Source organism: Molothrus ater, chromosome 16, assembly GCF_012460135.2.
Source record: "Molothrus ater isolate BHLD 08-10-18 breed brown headed cowbird chromosome 16, BPBGC_Mater_1.1, whole genome shotgun sequence".
Lineage (NCBI taxonomy): Eukaryota > Metazoa > Chordata > Aves > Passeriformes > Icteridae > Molothrus > Molothrus ater.
This window is the reverse complement of record NC_050493.2, coordinates 13,746,903-13,768,134: the sequence shown is the minus strand read 5'-3', so window position 1 is coordinate 13,768,134 and position 21,232 is coordinate 13,746,903. Positions and strand designations below refer to the sequence as shown.

Genomic DNA, 21,232 nt, shown 5'->3' with positions numbered 1-21,232 from the left:
CTCCGCCCGCGCCGCCGCCCGAACCGGGCCGGGCCCCGCCGCACCGAGCGGAAGCGCTCCCTGCGCAGTGACGTCACCTCCGCCGGGCGGGGCGGGGATGGAGGCGGAAGTGACGGCAGCGGCGGCGGCGGCGCGGGGTGAGTGCGGAGCGGGGCGGGCGGGGGCCGGGGGGGACCCGGGGGGTGCCCTGGGCCGCTCCCGCCGCACCATGGGCTCCTGGCGCCTCCGTGGGGGCGCACCGAGAACGCGGCAATGTCCCCGGGCCGCGTCCCCGCGCTGGCACCGGGCGATCGGCAACGGAGCCGGCTGCCGAAGCGTCCGCGCTGCCGCCGGCTCCGGGAGCGCGGGGCTGGCAGCGGCAGCGCTGGGCTCGGTGCAGCCGCGGGGCCGGGGCCGGGCCGGTGAGACCCGCGGCTGTCAGCGCTTGCAGCCCGGCCCTGGGCCTGCCCTGCCCGCTCGGAGGGGTTTGCTGTCCCCAGAAGTGCCCCCACACCATAGCGAGAGGCCTGGGAAAGAATTCAGTCCTTTCTTCCAAAGCCCAAGGTGCTCCCTGTGATCCGAACTCCTTTATCCCGAGGCTGGGCGGCTGTGAGGGCTCCTGGGGAGCTGCTGACGCAGCAGCTGGGACTGCGGGGCTGGGCTTCAGTCAGAGCAAGAGCGAGCCCCTCACCTCTGCAGAGCCCAGCACAGCCAAAATCATCTCCTGGACAGGTTCAGAGCGAGCCCCTCACCTCTGCAGAGCCCAGCACAGCCAAAATCTCCTCCTGGACAGGTTCAGAGCGAGCCCCTCACCTCTGCAGAGCCCAGCACAGCCAAAATCTCCTCCTGGACAGGTTCAGAGTGAGCCCCTCACCTCTGCAGAGCCCAGCACAGCCACACTCTCCTCCTGGACAGGGTTAAAGCCCTGTTCCTCTTTCCCTCGGGAGCCCACAAGCCTGGTTTGCAGGTGTGAATTACAGGGCTTCTTGCTGGAAGAAAAACACTGCAATGTGTTCAACTCCAGCCTCATTTCCAGCCTTTTCTCCTTATTTTGTAAGGCAGAAACATCTTGTGTAACAGCTGGGAGAGAGAGGGGCAGTCTGTCCAGCGGGAGGGACTGGAGCCAACCCTTCCCTGTACCAGGGCGGGATCGGGCTGCCTGTGGAGCTCAGGGGCTCCCCAGGGATGGATGTGTGATGAGGGAGCTTTGCTCTGTGTGTGTGTAAGTGACAGAAAGAAAAATTCCATTTCTGGGGGAAGAAAAGTGGTTTCTCTTGAAGGTATCTGTGAAGGACAGCAGCATCTGGAGGAAGGCTGTTATTTCATAGAATCATGGAATGGTTTTGGTTAGAAGGGACCATAAAGATTATCTTGCCCCATAGACCAGGTTGCTCCAAGCCCCATCCAGCCCAGCCTTTGAACACTCCTTTCACCCTGCCATAAATCTCTCCAGGCTGTGCAGGAGGCAGCATGGAATTCTGACCTGTGGAGTGAGTGCCCCACCTAAAAATTGTACTTTTTTTTTGTCTTTTGAATAAATCCACATGAAATGACCAAATTCCAGGAGGTTTTCATGCACAGAGATCTCTGCAGAGTCCCTTGTGTGCTCAGTCTCTGGCAGTGAGGGATGTCACTGTGCTTCTGAGCAAGAGGGGAGCCCTGTGGGTGAGCTGGGGGTGTCTCAGTGAGAGCTGAGGGTGTTTCAGTGTGAGCTGGGAGTGTCTCAGTGAGATCTGGGGATGTCTCAGAGCTGGGGGTGTCTCAGTGAGAGCTGGGGGTGTCTCAGTGTGAGCTGGGGGTGTCTCAGTGAGAGCTGGGGGTGTCTCAGTGTGAGCTGGGGGTGTCTCAGTGAGAGCTGGGGGTGTCTCAGTGTGAGCTGGGGGTGTCTCAGTGAGATCTGGGGGTGTCTCAGTGTGGGGGGGTGTCTCAGTGTGGGGGGGTGTCTCAGTGAGAGATGAGGCTGTCTGTGATTTGGGAGGTTCAAGCACCCCACTAACAGTTGCCCTTGGAGTTGGCACAAGGGATCAACAACAGTTGGTGAGAGGAGTGGCTTGGGTGCAGTGGAGCTTGTAAGCCCAGGGATAATAAATGGCTGCTGTTTCTTCAGCACAGTTGTTATTACTGCCCTGACCTGTAATCAGTCTCATGCAGCTTTAATGCTCTTCTTCATCTGAGAATTTTGATCTTCCCATTACTCTCATGGAAATAATGCTGGGTTTTGTTTTGCTCTTCCCTGAACAGTTTGAGTTTCTGTATTTGAACTCCTGTCTGTAGTGGAAACTGCCTTGGATAAGAGTTTTCTCCTACAAATGACAGATGTGAAGGTGGTTGTGCTCTGGAGGAGTTTCTCATTCCCTTGCTGTGAGTGCTGTGTGTGGCACCTGCTGTGTCTGCACTGGAGGGTTAAATGTCATTTCAGAAGAACCTGAGGACAGCTCCAGCAGGAGAATCCCAGAATGGTTTAATTTGGAAGGACCTTAAGGCTCATCTCGTTCCACCCCTGCCATGGGCAGGGACACCTTCCACTATCCCAGGCTGCTCCAAGCCCTGTCCAACCCAGCCTTGGACACTTCCAGGAATGGGGCAGCCACAGCTTCTCTGGGAAACCTGTGCCAGGGCCTCACCAGTCTCATTGGTGGGGTTTGGATTACAAGCTGTGTCCTCAGAAAGGCCTTAGGGGCATGCCAGGAGCAGAGGTGCCCTGTCACACAGGGATGGTCTCCTCAGGTCAGTGTCCCCAGCCAGCCCTAGCTGTGACCTGGTGTCAGGAGGGAGCTGTGAGCTGCAGATGACCCAGCAAAATGATAGGCTTGAGTGCAGCATGCAGCCTGAGTGTCTTTGGGAGAGCAGAGCTCGTTTTGGGAAATCTTACATGTTATTTCTTCTTGTCCTGATGTAAGTGGGACTGCAGGAAAAGGAACAGATGACCCAAGGCTGGATTCACAGCAGGTGAGTGTGACTAAATGTCACAGCCCAGTGAGTTGGCTGCAGTGTCACAGTGTGCATGGGATCAAACCCCAACAGTCTGCTCATGGAAAATAGCTGTGATGGGAATGTTGCATCTTATTCAGAGCAAAACCTGGCTGTTTTGTCTTTATTGATTGCAGCTTGGGGCTTCAGCCATTTCTGGCTGACAGGAAGGAAACCTCTGCCGTGCTTGCACTAACCAACCAAACAGAACTAAACCAGCCAAATGCTGTGTTTGTGTTCCTAAAATGTCCAGTCAGAACCTGATTTCATCATTCTGTGAAGATAAAAAAATGTGTTGAACATCAAATCTAAGTTACAGTACATTGCTAGAAATTTTCTGGGAAGAACTGCTGCCTGGTGACATTCCAGATGTTGTGGTTTGGTGTTTTATGAGTGGAAAATGAGTTAAACCTTTCCAATGCACGGATCCTTAAATGATTTCTGTCACCAGTCTCCATCCACCTGACTGTCTGTGGTTCTCTGTGCTTGTCAGGCAGTTCTGTCTGACTGCTGCTGATGGTTTGCCCCTTGGGTTTAGCTATGCAAGAGTCTCTGGTTTGAGGCAGATCAGATCTGTAAATCTGCACTGTGGCTTCAGGAAAGAGGACAGTGGAGGTGAGTACAGCTGTGTTTGTCCTGTCCCTGTTGTTGCTGTGGTACAGGAAGGGGTGTTTGTTTCCCCTCAGCTTGGGCTGGGGACTGCTCCCAGCTCATCCCATGGCTGGGGGGAAGCAGCCTTTAAAGGTGAGTCTGAGATGCAGATCCTGGCTGTGCTGCCACACTCCCTGGCCTGTGTGGGTTCAGTTTGGGTTTGTCACATGTGTTTTCTAATTATTTCTCATTCTGCAAGGTCTTTCTCCCATGTTTTCTCCTGTCCCCAGATCTGCTGCAGGCGGTGTGTTGTCACACTGCAGCAACACAGAATCCTGTCATGCCTGCTCCCCTGAAAGGAATGTGTTGAACTTCCCAGCTGAGTTATTTTGTGTCCTCTACCAGCAGGAGACAAGATGTCAGCTGCTAGAGGACAGTAAAACCATCTCAGATGCATACTATAATTTTCTGCTTGTCTTCAATTAAACTGATTAGCAGCCCTCTTTGTTGTTGAGCTCAGGCCATTCCACATGCTGCCAGCATGTACTTTGGCAGCACAGGCTCTGGGATTTCCTGCATTGTTTGAGTCTTGGCCATTGACCTTCGTGGTCCTCGTTCTGGCACTGCCTCTGCTCTGGCAGGGGTGCAGGGGGCATTATTCAAACCCTGCAAGAAAAGAGAGAGAATTGCTTTAAAGGCATTGAGGGCTCTTTGTGCTCAGTGTCTCTGTGGGGTCATCACTGCAGAAAAGAGGGGAATTACTGGGGTTGTCAGGATAATTACTGCTTTTTTAGTGTTCTCAGCCCAGGCTAGATGACAGATTTATAGTGAGTCATAAAAAGATGCCATCAGTGCTGTGTTAGGTGGTGTCCCTTTTGGACAGAGGGGGGAGAAACCTGGGTTTGGTTTGTTTTGGGAAGTCTCATGGGCGCTGGTGTGCCCTGGATCTTTCCCAGCTCTGTACTGGGAGGCTGTGGAGGTTCTGCTGGAGAGGCTGGTGGGATTGTGCTGGAGCCCTGTTGCAGCCCATGCTGTGGGTGCTGGTTGTGAGAAGATCCCTCTCCCCATCTGCTGGAGATGCAGGGACACACGAGCCACTTGCCCCAGCACAGGGGAGGTCACATAACTCACTCCTGCCACTGTCCCCATCTCTGTGGCCGTGGCTGCTCCTTGCCAGTAAATCATTTGCTCAGCCTGAGCCTGGAGTCTTGTACCTTGAACCTGCTCAAGGCCTGGTGCACTAAAGGAGCAATGCTCAGCTCAGGGCAGAGGCTGAAAGCACCACTTGATCTCTTGTTCCCCTTTCCATCTGGAGCCTTCCTACCCATCAGGTTCCTGCTGCTGGTCTGGGAACAGCCAGGCTCGTGTAGCTGTCCCTGGTGTGGCTGGTGGGCTGATGAGAAGGGCAGATGAAGTCCTTGGAGTAAGATCTTTGGAATAAGATGCAACTTCTGCATTATTGATTTGTTTGCATGGTATTGTGCAGGTTGAATTAAATTATCTGGAGTGAGATCCTATACTTGATGTAGAACAAATGCCAGAGTGCTCAGGTGGGAGTAAGTGCTTTTAAGTCCAGCAGGCTTTGAGGTTAAGGGGTTGGCAGTGCCAGGCTGACCTGCTGATTCTGTGCCTCAGGGCTGCCTTGCCATGGATCTGTCCCCCTGTGATTTGTCCCCAGAATAGAAGAGGCCTCTGCAATGGGACAGGGACAGCCTGGGGAGCCACAGCTGCTTGAATGAGCTGAGCCTCCCCAGGGTGACTCATCTTGTGTTTCACAGAACCTGTAAATGAGCTTGGGTAGAAACGTGAGACACATGAGCCCTGTTGCTGTTGAAATCCCATGCTCTGCACTGTGTTGGTGCTGACTTTAAAGCTCTTTTCTGCTGGGGAAGTAAATGGCTGCAGTGGACAACCCAGACACGTGACTGCTGGGGCACAGTCATGGAAAATTGGCTCGGTTGTTGTGGTTATTTGCTCTGATAGAACTTTTCATAACACTGTCAAGCAGCTTTTTCCAAGCCTACTGGAATGTGTTATTCTTTATTTCTTCCCTTGTGGTATTTTTTTTAAGAAGCACTATCAGAGAATCTGTATAAAACATGGATTTTTTACTGTTGTTGTGGGTAATGACTTACAGGCTCCTCTAACTGACTAGGGCTCTTTCCCCCACTTTTTATAGCAAATTAGAACAGAACCCCTCTGTTTATTTTAGTTGTTGCCCAAGGTTATGATTTATAGCAGGAGAAGCTAAAATAGCAGTTGTTAACTCTTCCAGTCTGATGAAATCAGATTTGCCTGATTTTAGTCTCAGCTCCTGCCTTGTTTTTTCTCTGGGGAGGGAAGTCATCACTCTTTTGCCTTCTGCAGCTCTGGGTTGCTGAACTTACCCAGTGGTTTCTCATGTAAGCAGGTGTTGAAGAGCTTTGGTTTGCTCCTATACAGAAAACTCTGGTGTTTGTTTCTCTCTCTCTGGGGAAGCTCAAGTGCACATTACAGTGGAGAACAGCCTTATGTTGGGATATAAAGGTCACAAGTGTTTCCTTTCACCTCTCCAGCTGGGAGCCAGGCTGACATACACGGGAGGTGGCAACAAGTCTTTGCAACAAAAGGAGCTTTTGGGGTGTTTTTCTTGAGGGAGACCTGCAGACCAGTCAGTCCTTTCTGTGTGGGCTCTGTACCTTCCTTGTCCAGCTCTAGCAGAGTTGATTTCCTCCTCCGGGGAAGAATTGGTGCTGTTCCTGCATTCCATGAACTCTGTGTGGGAGACCTCCAGCACCAGCAGTGTGTTGTATCCAGCTCTGTGACAGTACACTGCTTTGCTCACCTCCCATTAAATGTTTCCAGAGTGAATATCAGGTAGTAACAAAATATTTAAATTGGTGTTTTTAAAATATATTTCAAAATGTGTTTTGACTTCTTTTTCCATTGTTGCAGGTGAAGGAGGAGAAGGGTGTATGAACACCCATGAATGAGCTGTGATGGATAACAAGGACTCAGAAGCTGAGATCCACCCTCTGAAGACTGAGGATGTAAAAGCTCAGGAGAACCATGAACACTATGTGGAGAGGAGGATTATCAAGTCCTCGGGGCTGTCCCGGCTGTCCCGGTGGCGCACTGCTGCCTTCTTCATCTCCCTCTTCCTCTGCCTGATCATTGTGTTTGCTTTCTCCTTCATCATTCCCTGCCCAGAGAGGCCAGTTTCAGAAAGAACATGGTTCCAATACTACAACAAAACAGGTGAGCTTGCTGCAGCAGGATAAATACTTACCTAGAGTCCTTTTCCTTTCTGTGCCATGGATTTGGGTTGTGGACCTCTGCCTAAGCCCAGACCTGCAGGGATGCAACCCTTGGGAGCCAGAGCTGTGAATACCTGACCTGGATAAGCAATGGCCCATCATAATTGGAGTGGCCTTCCAGGAGGTGTTTACAGGATCTAGTGGAGAAATTAGATTCTGCTCTGAAGTGGTAACAAGGTAGCAGGCTGGCCTCAATCACAAAAAAAAAAAAAAAAAAAAGAGAAGGGATATCTGGGAATAAACCTCTGTTGAAGCTTGCTCTTTAAAATGTTCCTTTGGAGTTCATGCTGAGGTTGAAGGCAATTGGGCATTTTTTCCCCTGTCATTTTGACTTTCTCCCTTTTCCCCATGGCCAACATGAAGGAAAGAAGAATAATACGATCTTGTTTTTTTAATAAATTGCTCTGTAGTTATTATAGCTATTTTTATTCTGGTTGTTTTAGTTGGCTCTTCAGCCTGGGTCCTGCTCCCCAGTGGCTCTGCAGTCGTTTCTGGGAGAGCTTTTCTTTAACCTTGTGTGCAGTAGGTTGTGCTGGCTGTGCTGTAAATGCAGAGATAGTGCTCACAGCAGGGACTGAGCTGCGTGTGGTGCTGCAGACACCCCAGGTGCTGCTACTCTCAGCTTAGGAAAGCTGCTTTTGGCTGCTAAAAATATGGAGTATCTGGGTTTTGTGGGGCTTGGGTGGGGCTTCTTTGTACTTTGAGAATAGCAGCCCCACTCCAAGATCACAGTTGTTCTTTTTTCAGCATAGTTCAAATTCTGGCTGCTTGCCTCTTAAAAAAAGACATCCTCTGGGGAACAGCAAATTGAAAAAATTGTTTGGCACTAACTTCCTGTCCTTGGTACTTGTGTATGTGATTTTTTTTTTCATATAAAAGCCAATTTGTCCTGATGTTACACTGTCCAGGATGGAGGCAGTGAGTAGGTCTCTAGGAATTTGTGTTCTGCTCCAACTTTCTCTGCTGTGGGCTAAGGAAATCCTCACCAGAGCCTGGCTTGTGTTCTCTTGCAGTGCCCTACCCATTCCTTGCTATAGCAGATGTGAGTGAAGACAAAGTACAGGATGTGCTCTTTGCATTCAAATCTGGCAACAGCAGCAGATTCAACATGTCCTGTCTGGATGAAGGTACCTGATCCACAAAGGGCTGTCCTTTCTCTTCCAGTTCCAGTCGGTGACTGGGAGAGAAAGCTGGGTGGGAGGAGGAGCTGGGTGAGTCCCAGCTCCTGGGCGGTGCAGGGGCAGCTCCCTCTGACCCCTCTTGTCCCCAGGGCTGCCATCTCCCTGTGCCTTCGTCGCTGCAGTGTCTGGCAGGAACGGCAGCGTGCTCTGGGAGAGCCCAGCTGCAGAGGAGGTGCAGTGGCTGCAGTGTGACATCCAGCAGCTGGGCACAGCAGCAACCCCGGGCTGCCTCGTGGTGGAGAAGCCACTGGCCCTTACAGCACTCAGCCTGAACACAGGTGAGTGCCAGCAGAGCCCTGCTGCCACACAGGGCATGGGCCTTTTGCTTTCCTCACCTGGTGGCCTCCAGGGGGGATGTCAGTGTGACATGAACAATGAGCATTGGGTATTTGTTGTTTGGAAGCCTTGCCAGAGCCGCTTGCTGGGCGTTGAGGAGCGCGTGCTCTCAGCCCCGCTGTTCCAGAGGTTTGTGGGGGTTTGTGCCAGCCACTGTTTCATAAGACCTGTGTTCCAAGAGCTTTTGAAACAGGAGGAGCAGTCACTAGCTGTGTTAGTTTATACTCCCCAGGGTTAGGCACAAACCTGCACCTGCAATGTTTCCCAGTTATTTGTGTGTGCGTGCCAGCAGTGCCTGCTGTGGCAGGAGGAGTGGGAGTTCCAGGCATTTATGATTTTAAAGTTGTCAAGGAGAGCACTTAGGATAAGTGTTTGCCAGTCTGTTTCAGTAGTCTACAATTCTGCCTTGTTCCTCTGGAAAGGTTTTTTCCTTTCCAAACTTAGAGGTGGAGAAATTCATCATCATCATCTTGCCTGACGTGGGTGGGGGTAAGGAGTGCCTGTACTACTTTAGGAACAGTGATCATCTGCTGCACCTTGAACCCTCCTTGCTGGTGAAGCCTAAAATACATTTCCATCTTGGAGGTCACTATTTCAAAGATCTAAACAATATATATTCTCCCTAGGATCCCATTCTTTGTATCACATGCTGTTTTCCAAAATGTGGAAAAAAGAAATAGCATGAGATACAGCTCTAAGGAATCTGAGGAAAATCAGGTGTAGCTTTTCATTTCTAGTGTATAGTTGGAAGTGTAGATACACACAGAGCTAGAAAGTTTCTGTACCAGCAGAGACCTCTTATCACCATTTCCCTCATGTGTAGGCTTTAGCACAGGTTATTTTTAGACTATTAATGAAGTAGGTACTTTCAGGTCAAAGTGTAGAAAGTTGGCTGTAGAGCCAAAGCCTTGTAACTAAAGACAGCCATAAAGGCAAGTGTGGAGAGGAGGAGCCAGGCTAAGCTACAGGTCACAGCAACACAGGGAAGAAAACATTCCATAGATAACTTCAAAGCAAGAGAGGAAAAAATGCATCAGAAAAGTGAGTAACCCCGGAGTTTATGTATTTAATGCCTTTTTGCTATTAAGTAGGTTAAAAATGGTTTCTGAGCTTAGCTGACTGGGGGTTAGGAGGGCAGAGCAGAATAAAATGTATTTAAATAGGCTAAATGTATTCAAAGAGGCAAAGTCCAACTTACATCACAGTGTGCTAAAAACAGTAGCTAGCACAATCTTTAGCTGTTAATGATTCATCATCGTGGAGGATTTGGTGAGATTCCAGGGCTCTCAGGCTGTCTAGCCCCTGCCTGTAGGAAGATTGAAGGAGAGATAGGCAGATTATCATCTGAATGTGTCTGATGTGGTTTTGATCTTTAAATGCTGATAAAGTTAGTGGGTTTTTTATCAGTTGAAGTTGTTCGAAGTCCTGCTTTCTTCATTGCCACAAGGAGTGACCAGGGTGGGCAGGAAGGGAAGTGTAGGAGTGCATGCTCCTGTTTGTGTGGGACATCTAACATTCCTGCATGTTTATCTTCCCAGCAAACTGGGACACATAGGAGCTTAAGATTAACTGTTCCAGGTCAAAGCAAAAGTCTTTGTAGCTGTGTATTATTCCATCTCTGCCATGGCCTGAGGCAGAGTCTCAAGAAAGAGGACAGGAGTAAAAGTTTTGTTACATCTTCTCTCTTCATCTGATCCTCCAGCAGCCTGAACTGTGAGCCCTGTGGGTGGTTCTGGTCTCCTGAGGGATTGGGCAGAAAGGACATCATGATGATCAGATGATGGAATTGCTTCTGTGTGAAAAATCATGAAATAAATAAACCAGAACTCCAACCTGGAGAACATCTGACAGGGAGAAAACTCCCTGTGTCCTCTGTGTCTGCTTGAAGTGAGAGCTGAGCTCAGTTTTCTGAGTTCTGATTTTATTATTCCTTCCAGACCAAAACAATCCAGCCCTTTCACCCAGGTTAGATTTGCAGTCTGGGCACTTGCCTGATTTCCATCTTGGCTCCTCTTGCTGTGACCCTGGGCTCTGAGGAAGCACCGTGGCACTGCAGATGTCAGAGATGACAGTCCCATCTCCTGCTGATGGAGCAGGAGAGAGCTGCTTCCTGTGCTCTCTCTGGGCTGGGTTACAGCATGGAAAACTTCTCAAGTGCTTGGTGTTGAATCCAGCTCAGTGTCACCTGTTCCTATTAACTCAGACTGTTCTTTTAAGAGAATAAGATATTTTCTCCCAAGCTCTGTCAGCTGTCTAACCACCAAAGATTAGAGCCTGGAAAATTAGAGCCTAGAAATTCACTGGCAAGTGAATTTCATTAGCCTGGTCTTACTCTTGTACCTTTGGACAGTCCTGGAGCTAGAATGTGGTAATTTAAAACTTCTCTTCTTCCTCTGCTTGCTTATTTTCTTCGAGGGCAAAATTCTTTGCCTGGCCATGATTTCCTAAGGAAACTAGGAAATCTGCTCTCTTCACTTCACATCTGTTGTCATAGTAACAAATCCGTGGTTTTTTTCAGCTTTGCAGTAAAAGCTTTGGAGCAATTCTACTAGAAATACAGCCTGCCTTAAATTATTGCAGACAGCATCAAGTAGTAATTCCTTGGCTTTCAGTCCAGCTGCCTTCCTGACAAAGAACAGATGATTACTTTGCATTCCCGAAATGCTAATTGCTGTGTGTGATGCTGGGTAAAGGGGAGGGTAAACATTTGCCCTGGGAGCACCTAATCAGACACTGAAATGTTCATTAGAAAGAAAACCCCCCAGCAGTGTCCTCCCTGCCAGATTCCACTGCAAATTCCACTGGTCAGTGACTGGAAAGTGGCCCACAGCTGTGGACAGTGGATGGATAGAGCCACTCAACTGGTCTGGAGCTGTTGAAGAGAAACAAACACCAGCCACCCCCTGTTTGTTAAAAAGCAAATCTTTGTTACTTCAGTGTACAAACAAGTTTGGGGTGTGTGTTCTTCAAACAAGGGAGAGGTGGGATGTGGCCTGAGCTGTGGCTGGTCATGTCAGTGGGGAAACATCTGCAGGAACATCTGCAGAGGGCAAATTGCAGCAAAGAAGGTTCTGCCAGGAGTTGCAGCAGCCCTGGTCAGAATTCAGCTGTTTTATGGTCTCAATATGTCTGTGCAGATTTAAGTGCACAGCAGCAGGGATTTAGATCACAGCAAAGGCTTCTCCATGCCATGAACGTGCTGGGAAGCTTGTTAACCAAAGGCACAAGGGAAGCAATCTGTTCTTTGTGCCAGGGTGTTTGGGTGCATTCCTGCAGGCAGCTGGGATTGCTTTCCAATGTAAGATGAAACTGTGGATGCTGGGATTCATTGGGAATGCAGAAAAGCAAGGAAGTACCCCATGATCAGCATAAATGTGGTTGGTTTGTGGTGCTGATGGGCTGGGACAGGAGCATTAATAACCTTTCAACCTAAGAATGAAAGCCTTTTAATGACTGTTTCCCACTGTGTTCCAGGGGAAGTTCTGTGGAGGCAATCCCGTGACTTTGGAGCTAATTACACTGTGCTGACTCCTTTATCAGTGATTCCAGATGTGGATAATGATAGAGTTCAGGACCTGATGATCTTTATTACTAAAGAAGGCCAGGTATGTCATGCTGAAGCTCTGATAAGCCCGGTGGCTGCCACAGAGGATGGCAGGAATGCTGCTTATTTCCACCTTGTAGTCTCAGAGCAAGTGTCCGGAGGCCTCTGGTTTCTGTGGGTTTGGGGTGGGTTCTTTCCCACCCTCCAGAGATGTACTCCCAAATCAGCACAAGTGTTTTATGGTTTAAAAAAATGAAATAAATCAAAGAGCTGGGCAGTAATCCCTCCCCCTTCTCAGTGTGCTCTCCTCACTGCATGTTCCTGTGCTGTCTGGGGAGTGAGCTGGGGCAAGATGAGCTTGCAGTTTTCTGCTTCTCTGCTTAGAGAAGTGGAAGTGAACAAGCCCTGACAGCTTTGGCTCTTAGATCAAAGCACAGCTGACAGTCAGTGCTTTTGTACCAGCACTGCCCTTTTCTGATCCCTTCCCTCTCTCTGCCTGTGGTCTGCTTTGCACTGCTCTTCCCAGTGTCACTGTGCTGGTTAATTCTGATCTGAGTTCATTTAGTGAAACAGCTGCTGGTGGTGTTAGATATCTCCCTCCAAATACTGCTTCTCCCATTTCTGAGAGGGGGAAAGTCATGTACCCAGAGCAGTTTTTCTGCTAAAACATCTGCATCCATGATGGAGTGGCACAGCACTGCCTGCATGCCCAGTCTGTCCTGTTCAAAGCACACAAGTTCCAGCTCCCTCTGGGTCTGATGGGAGCAGTGGGAGCCCCATGTCCTCATAGCAGAGCCATGGAGTCATTGAGGTTGGAAAAGACCTCTGAGATCATCGAGTCCAACCTGTGACTGCTCCCTGCCTTGTCACCACCCCAGAGCATTGAGTGCCACCCCCAGGCTTTCCTGGGACACCTCCCACAGTGGTGACTCCACCACCTCACTGGGCTGCCTCTTCCAATGTTTAACAACCCATTCTGGGAAGAAATTCCTCCTGGTGTCCAACCTGAACCTCCCCTGGCACAGCTTGAGCCCATTTCACCTTGTCCTATCCCTTTTTCCCTGAGAGCAGAGCCTGATTCCCACCTGGCTGCCCCCTCCTGTCAGGGAATTATGGAGAGTGAGAAGGTCCCCACTGAGTCTTCTTTTCTCCAAGCTGAGCCCCCGCGGCTCCCTCAGTTCCACCTCAGAGGACATGTGCTCCAGACCCTTCCCCAGCTCTGTTCCCCTCCCTGGACCTGCTCCAGCACCTCAGTGTCCTTTTGGAATTGAGTGGCCTGGAACTGGACACAGCAGTCAGGTGTGGCCTCACCAATGCCCAGTACAAGGAAAGGCAGAAGCATTTCCTTGGCCCTGCTGGCCACCCTGTGGCTGGTACAAGCCAGGTGCCATTGGCCTTCTTAGCCAATGTCCTACATAAGAAAATAGAGTTTTGCTGTCCAAGGCATTGTTGTTGCCAGAGTCATCAGAAATTCCATCTTCTCCACCTCCTACAATTCTCTCTGTTTTCTTTCCTCCTTGCTTTTGCTATCCCAGTTATCTCAAGACTTTTGTTTTTTTAATCTTAGGCAGCCAAGAAAAGTTTGAATGTAGCCTCTGTTCTGCAAGACTGCCTTTTGATCTGTTTTCCATTTTAGCTCTCTTGCTATCTTGGTATGAAATCCCTTCCTCCCTCTGGATTTGGCAAGCACTTTCCCAACTTAAGGAAAAGTATGTTCTCTTTTGAGAATCACGCAAATGTAGGAGCTGGAGTGGAGCTCTGCAGCTTGGAAAGGACTGGTCAGAAGGGAGATTCAGCACTCAAGTAGAGGAGCTTTGTTGCTATCCAGGGCTGCAGTTGAAAGGAGAGAGCTGTGAGCAGTCTGTGGAAGGGTTTGTGTGCAGGGGCTGAGGTGGCAGCGTTTCCAGAGAGTCCATTGACCCCTACCTGCTGCAAGCTTCTGCACAAACACATCCCAGAAAATGTGATGGTTTTTGGGATCCATCTCCTGTGGCAACACAGAGGGGTTGCCAGTGCAGCAAGGAAAATGTGTTTCTCACTCCCTGTGTAAATAAATACCCCTGGCTGTCACTGCCCAGGGCAGCCACTGGAGCAGTAAAGGTACAGCTGACCTACCAGAGCTGGTGTGTGTCCTCTCCCAGTGCAGGAGGCTGGGAATAGCTGGTGGATGTGTGGTGTTCTCCCTCTCCAGGTGTGTTCTCATTCTCCCTTTTTCACCTGCCAGACTCTCCAGATTTGCTTTGGATTTCCTTTGCTTTCCAGTCCCTCCCTCTCAAGGTAGAGGGAAGGGTTCCTGCCTGACTCAGCATCTCTGATGGATGCTGTTTCTCCTGGTCAGATGTTTCATTTGTCCCTAAAGTCCATTGCACTCCCCAGACTCTGACTGTTGCTCAGACATTTAAATCTGATCCTGACTTTAACCTTTATTCTCCTGGGTGAAATGTTTTTAGTGGATTTTGTTACCCTGCACAAAGAATAGAAAGAAACCTATCAGCTTTTTTATCTTCTTGGACTCACATGAGCCTGAGGAGGAGTAGATTAAGGCACTTAAAACATTTAGCAGAGCTGCCATGTGAATCCAAATTCCCCATGTCCATATGCTGCATTGTTGCTGACATAGGTCATCTCCATCTTAAGCTTGCTGGATCTTGGATCTTTGCTGTTCCACAGTCCCAGTCTGCAAGGAGGGTGGGTAGCAAATTCTCAGAGCAGGTGGCTGTGCTGGAAGTGGTTTTCAAACTTCCAGAAGAATTCAGAGCAGAGGTGTCACCAAACTCACACCCACTCCTCCAAAACCAGGGAGAGACTTCCCATCCAAGCCTGTGCTGCTCCCATTCAGTTGCTGTTTGGTACCAGCTTTAACCTTGTTGCTTGTTGTCTGTAATCCCTTCCCTGTGTAGGTGAAGGTCTTCATCTATTCAGGAAAAACTGGCCAGCAGCTTGGCTCCACGGGCAGCCTGAGGGTGGATGGAGCCGCTCGCTACGTCAGGCTGCAGCTGCACTCCTCCTCCTCCTACTTCCTTTTCTACACAGGTACAGCTCTGCTGGGGAATTCAGTCTGAAAGAGTGATTGTAGCTGAGATCAGGGTTAGTAAACATCATCTGACAGTGTGTTTTGCATTCTTACAAGCTGTGTGGAGCTTTCACCTAGTCAGAGAGCTGTTCGGAGGGGGGGGGGCTTCTGCTTAAACTGCACTTTGTTATGCACTGTAGTGATTTTATTTAACAAATGTCAAGCATGAAAGGATTAGGCAGTCATTTATAGCAAATGATTACTGTGGAACACTTGGATTATAAACAGATAAAATGTTAAAAGCATTCAATAGCAGGCTTGAGTCTCAAAATACCACTACAACTCTATGATGCAAGCCCTAAAAATATAGTTGATCTGGCAGATCTGGAAAATCATAGAGTTCAGAGCAAGGGCAGGATAACTTATCTCTCTCATTCTTGTCTTTTTTTTTTTTTTCCCCACAGAGAAGTCTGTCTATGCATATTCCCTGAAAGATCTGTGCAGTACAGTAGTTGGGGTGGAAGTTAAGCTTTCCAGCTTCCAGGTGGATTCTCATTTGGAGAAGAACATTGACCATGCCACGCACCTCTTATCCCCTCTCAGGTGTGAGGTTATGTCTTGGAGGCTGGTGGAGTGGGGAGGGGGCTGGTGATCCTGACAGGGTGGCCTGGTGGGACTTTGTTCTCTCCTTGCTATGTGGTTTTTGGACTAGGAGCACATCCAGAGTTCAGGACAAGGGTTGGTGTCAATGTTGGCTTCATCAGGGATTCAAAGAAAAGCAAAGAAAGCACATTGGGGTTTCCTATTTGGATTTACTGTGCAGGGAAAAAAAACTCCAAACCTCACAGTAAAACCATCCATGGCCTAAAAAGCTTAATAATTTCTCTGTCCTTGTTCAGATTCGAAGACATTCGCTACCTGACAAAAGTTCCTGGGCACTCACGGGACAACATCTTGGTTGTGGACTCAGAGATGGCCAAACTGATCAACACAAAAGATCTCCACCCTGTGTGGACCCTCAATGTGTCCCGTGTTTTGAGGTAGTGTTCTCACAGTGGGCTACATGTGGCATTTCCAGGTTCCCAGCAACAGCAATGGGAAGATGGATGTCCTGGCAGATTCAATTCTTTTTTTGCCTGGGTCATATCTTGATCTTGCTTATTGTGTTGTGTCCCCTCAAATGCTGGGAGCTGCTTCAGGATGGAGGAGCTCAGAGCTTTGCTTGCTCATTTTGTGCCTGCTGTGATGTGGCTGGGCTCAGAGTTGGGGTGGTACCAGGCCAACCCAGTGTTATCCAGTCAAGTCCCTTAGCAGGGCAGGTGTGGGAGGATGGAGGCAGCTGGGAAAGCAAAGTGTGCCCAACCATCAGGGTGGGTTCAGGTCTGTCCCTGCTCTTTCTCTCCCTCAGTGAGCCACTGCTCGGTTACTACAAACCTGATGCCCATGGTGTTGTCCTGGAGAGTGAAATTGGACCCAACAGGAAGAAGGTTTGAAATTTCTTCCTTTTAACTTCCCATTTCTCTGTATGTCACAGCTCAAGCAGGAATTGAGCCAAGGACAGTTGGTGGGATGTGTTCCCTCTGGCTGATTTTAGGAAGCTTTAAGCTGTGAAAGGATCTCTTTCAACAGGTTATTGAAGCCAGCTCAGGCACTTTAATTCTCTTCCCAGCAAGAGGCTTCAATGACAGAACTTTGAACCCCTTGAAGTAGCTGCAGAACTTGTGATTTTACTCAAACATGGCCAACCCCAGGTCTCACATCTCTGTGATGCTCTGCTTCAAATATTTCCCCATCTTCCCATGTGTCACATACTCGTTCCCATAGACAGTGTGAGGAGAGACAGCTGACCTGACTTCTCTCTCATGGCTTGTGAGCTGCCTTTGTCATGAGTTCCTTTTCTTTCTTCCTGCTAGGTTATGATTGTTGAGAGTGAATCTGGAGCAGTCCAGTGGGAGCTGAAGCTGAACTCAGGACCAGGGAGCCCTGGCCCAGCCACCCTTCCCACTGCAGATCACCGCTCTGCCTTCCTCATGTGGGGGGACTTCCAGGAGCCAGGCAATGACACCGTGAGTGCTGCTGCTGGGGGCTGCTCTTCTCCAGGCTTTGGGCCAGAATTGGGTGGAATTACCCTTTTCTCAGTGTTGATATTCCCATCTGTCTGTGCCACTGACCCTGCAGCCTCATGCAGTGGGTGTGGGGCCCGTGTCCACAGCCACGTCCCTGCAGGTGGTGGTGGCACTGGCAGCTTTTGTCATCCTCGGCCTAGTTATGTAGAGAAAATGAAATTGGTGGCTCTGTGAGCAAAGTCACTGCCCTGCCTTGGTGTGGCACTGTCTGTGAGGTGGGAGGCTTCTGGCCTGGCACCTCTGGAGTTGCTGCTGTTTTCCTGGGAGCCTCCCATGGCAGCATTGCTTGCAGTGATCTCTGTGGCCACGTGAATATCCTCTCTGTGCCCCAGGCAGCCTCAGACAGCCTCGGTGCACAGCTCAGCTGCTTGCAGAGTGCTCGGGGCAGTGACAGGCAGCACTGGTGACAGTTTGTGTCTCAGAGGCTGCTGAAGCACCAGCTGAACTTCCTCTGCTTTCCTTGCTTGCTCTGCCAGCCCTGAGGCAGAAATCTGTCTCCTGCCTGCAGCAGACAGGCCAGCTATTTGCAGGAAGCTTGGGGTGGGAAGGAGAGCAGTAAGCAAAATTCCAGCACTTGTCCTGATGGCGTCAGTCAGGCTGAGCTGGGCTGACACGGACAAGTGTCTGGCTGGGTGTATCCTGTCCAGTGTGAGTAATAGCTGAGCCTGGTGCTGCTGCTGTCTCTGGAATAAGGTGTGAGTGTGTCCTGATCGTGTCCTGTTGGTTGCAGAGACCCAGAGCTCCTCTCCAGAAGCTTTACCTTTTCCATCCTTCCTACACTAATGTCGTGTTGGAGCTCCGCAACAGCACTGACCAAATCATTGCATTCACTGGTGAGTCCTCTCCTTGCAGCCCTCCAGCCAGGAGCTGCAGGAGGACCCTGGTCCCTCCTGGTCCCTCCTGGTCCCTCCTGGTCCCTGTGGGGTGGTGGGTGTGGTGGCCAGCCCAGCACACGAGGCTCAGGCTGTGTTTCCGTGTGCTCCTGTTGCAGCGGCGCTGTTTGAGCGGAGCCGTCACGCCTGCTACGTGCTGCTGCGGGGCCCCCAGCCTGGAGAGGGGCCAGGCCCCGTGTCCCTGATGAAGAGGAAGCTGAAGGAGGACGTGGCAGTGAGCAGGGTGCTCTGGCTGCGCCGCACACCCGGGGATGAGGAGCAGCACATCCGGGACCGCCTGTACAGGATGCGATTCCAGAGCCGAGATTGAGCTGAAGGGGAACGGGAGAGGCTGCCCTGCTCTGCAGCCCTGCTCTCAACAAGCCCAGAGCCTGCAGTCCCATGGGAAGCTGCCTTTCTTGATCCACAAACCAAAGTGTGGCTGGCAGGGAAGCACCCCCAGTGTCTAGGGACAGCCAGGCTGTGGGGGCAGCCTCCAGAGTGTCCGTCCTCAGAGCTGATGGGACTTCAGTGCTTGGCCACCACTGAAGTGTCATCAGCTCGGGGAGGAGGGCTTTCCCCTCCATCCCTCTGTGCCCACAGAACTGTGCTGACTCAGGAGTGTGTCTGGAGGAAAACCATGTGCTTGCTGAGGTGCCAGAATTGATGATTTCTGGGATGCCTGAGAAGTGGAGTTGGATGTCTGGGAAGTGGAGTTTGCTGTGTGGTGTTAGATTTCCTTTCTGAGTCAGCTCTCCTGGCTGGGGAGAGGTGCTTGGCTGCAAGTTGATTTGCAATTACCCTCTCCTGGATTTGGGCCATGCTTCATTAGTGAGGGGGGAGTGTGGTGACCCCAGCCATGGCTGTGGTGTGTCTGGTGTCACTTGGCCAGCAAAGCACAGGTTAAAGTGTCATTCTACTTAGCAAATGGCCTTTTCTTCCAAGAACAGCCCCCTGTGTCCTACTCTGCAGTCACCAGCCTGCCTGTGTCTGTGTCCTCTGTTGCTTCCTGCCCAGCCAGGCTGTGGAGAGTTGGTGGCACCAGGAGGGAGCTGGTTTTCCCCCTGATGGGTGCATCAATGCTCCTCCCTTCCCTCAGCCTGCTTATAGGTGGTGAGAGATCCACCCTGAGCCCAGGCTGGCTGGTCCATGGAGGTACCACCACCACCTCTCCAGCTTTAAGGAACCAGAGGATCTGGCTTGAGTAGAATTGCACTTTAACCTTTTCTGGGAGCTGGGATTGCTGCTCTGGGAAGCCCTGGCAGTGCCAGCACCCTGCTCATTCCGCCTTGCAGCTGCTGAGGAGCCTCCTCCAAGCACTGTTCCTGCTGCCAGGAGGTGGGCAGGAGCTCTGTGCTGCCTCCCTGCCCTTGGAATTGAAGTGATGCTGGGTGAGGATCCTCGAGCACTCTCCTCTCTGCTCAGCCTGCTATCCTGAGGGGATGGGACAGGTTGCTGTGTGAAGATGACATGTTTCTCCTGGAGATCCATGTAGCACCATGAGGTGTTTGCTCTGCCCTGCCCTGATGGGTGCCAGTGCAGGCTGTAGAAACAAGGTGCAGAGCCTTGAAAACAGTTTGAACCAGCTACTCAGTCCTGAAAATAAAAAATAGACCTAAAAATAACCTCTCTCAGGCTCTGCAGTGCTGGAGGAGGTTTGGCCAGTGCCTCCCTCCCTTGCTGAGTCTGACCCTGGGGGATGTGTAGAAACACTGTAGGATGGGAATGTGCAGCATCAGGCATCCGCTCTTCCCTTCAGGCACTGCTGGGCTGAATGTGCCCCTGGGCAGCTGCTGTCACCAGCTCACAGCACAGCCCCAGCCCTCCCAGGCTGCCTGGGCACCTCCTGCTTCCAGCCCTGTCTCCCTGTGCCCCATACCCTGGGCAGTCAGGGGAGCCAGCCCTGGGCTGTCTGGCTGTGCAGGAGTGCTCCACAACCTTCAGAGCACCCTGGGCTCAAAATGATGAGCTTGCCCCTCTGCCTCTCTTCCCAGCTGTTTCCTGAGGGAGTCCAGGAGTGCAGGGAGGTTCCTCAGCTGTGTCCCCCAGCTTGAGTTTCCTCTTTGCTCAGCACCTTAGGCCCGACAGCCCCCCAGGTCTCTGTGCCAGTGTTGCAGCCATGAGAGGGCTGGATTGAGGCTGCCCTTCAGCCAGCTGGGGCAGGGCACAGGGCAGGGCACCCCAGGCTTGCACTGCAGCCCAGCCTGAGTGCTGGGTGTGGATTGTTTCCTGCTGAGATTCCCCTGCCGGGAGCAAGGGGAGTGCCTGGGCTGTGTTCTCATCACACTCTCCCTCCTCAGATCCCTACCCAGACCTGACCTTCCCATAGGCACACTGAATGTTCCTTGAGGAGAGCTGGATTTTCAGCTTTGAGGAGCTTTCCTGGCTTTAAGTTGTCCAGAAATGTTTCTGAACACTTTGGAAACACAGATTTCGCCGTGGCAGCTCAACTAAATGCATCAGTGCCAAACCAGCACCTTCTTAACAAAACCAGTCTGTTTCCAGCTTGTTTCCTGTGTAATTGTTTTATTTGGGTTTTTTTTTGTTTTGTTGGTTTTTTTTTTTTTTTTGCAGTATTTGATGAATGACTTTGTGCCTTGATTCAATAACTCAGCTGGGTGGCAATGGCTATATCACTGTGTTATGTGTTAGTGTGGTTTTTAACACTGAGACTGTTTGGTTTGGTTCTTTAACTTATTGCAAATTGTGCCGTACAGGACTCGCTCTAACCAGAAGGGTTTCAATAAATCCTCTTTTGCATTGTTTGTAAATGGTGCCCTGCTTTGATGTTGCAGGTTATACAAGATTTGGGATTTCTTTGTCAGCCCTTTGAGTGACCTCCCCGAGGCAGAGCCCCCCTCCTTGGGCGGGATTCAGGAGTCCTGGTGATGCTTTGATGGCTGAGGTGCTGCCTGCTGCCCTGTCCTGCTGTGGGCAGGTGACGGACCAGGAAAAGGGAGAAGCCAGCATGTGGAAGGAGGCTGGAGTTAGATAACAAGGCCGGGCCAGCCCGTCCCTGCCCCCCCGGGGCTCTGTGACCTGGTTTTACACCCCAGATTCCCTCTGCAGTCCATCAGCACGAAAATCTCATGCCAGGGTTTGGATTTGGATCAAGCCGGAGCGTGGCGGGCGCTGTCTCCTGGAGCGCGGGGCCATCTGTCACTGCCCCAGGGCCCCAGCTCCACCCTGTGACCGGGGCTCCAGCAGCTTCCCCTGCCCCGGGGCTCTGTCTGCCCAGAACAGAGCTGAGAATGCCCCTCGCTCTGTGCCAGGCTCTGCGGCAGAGCAGGATCATCCCCAGCATCCCAACCTCCCGTGTGTGTC

At 50.9% G+C, this 21,232-nt stretch overlaps 1 protein-coding gene across 3 annotated transcripts; it reads left to right on the top strand.

Annotated features, from left to right (window-relative positions):
• Positions 1-119: 119 nt before the first annotated feature.
• On the top strand, positions 120-20,679 carry FAM234A (family with sequence similarity 234 member A). Of its 3 annotated transcripts, none has more exons than XM_054516579.1 (12): positions 120-137; positions 6,475-6,777; positions 7,850-7,963; positions 8,107-8,295; positions 11,828-11,958; positions 14,798-14,930; positions 15,375-15,513; positions 15,810-15,950; positions 16,319-16,397; positions 16,824-16,976; positions 17,767-17,869; positions 18,028-20,679. In XM_054516579.1, exons 2-12 carry the CDS (start codon positions 6,519-6,521, stop codon positions 18,237-18,239), a joined length of 1,653 nt encoding a protein of 550 aa, XP_054372554.1. In that variant the 5' UTR covers positions 120-137; positions 6,475-6,518; the 3' UTR covers positions 18,240-20,679. The 3 variants fall into 3 exon arrangements, with proteins under 3 accessions (XP_054372554.1, XP_036248441.1, XP_054372553.1); XM_036392548.2 differs by lacking the exon at positions 120-137 and adding an exon at positions 2,683-2,928; XM_054516578.1 differs by lacking the exon at positions 120-137 and having other exon boundaries at positions 6,421-6,777.
• Positions 20,680-21,232: the final 553 nt, after the last annotated feature.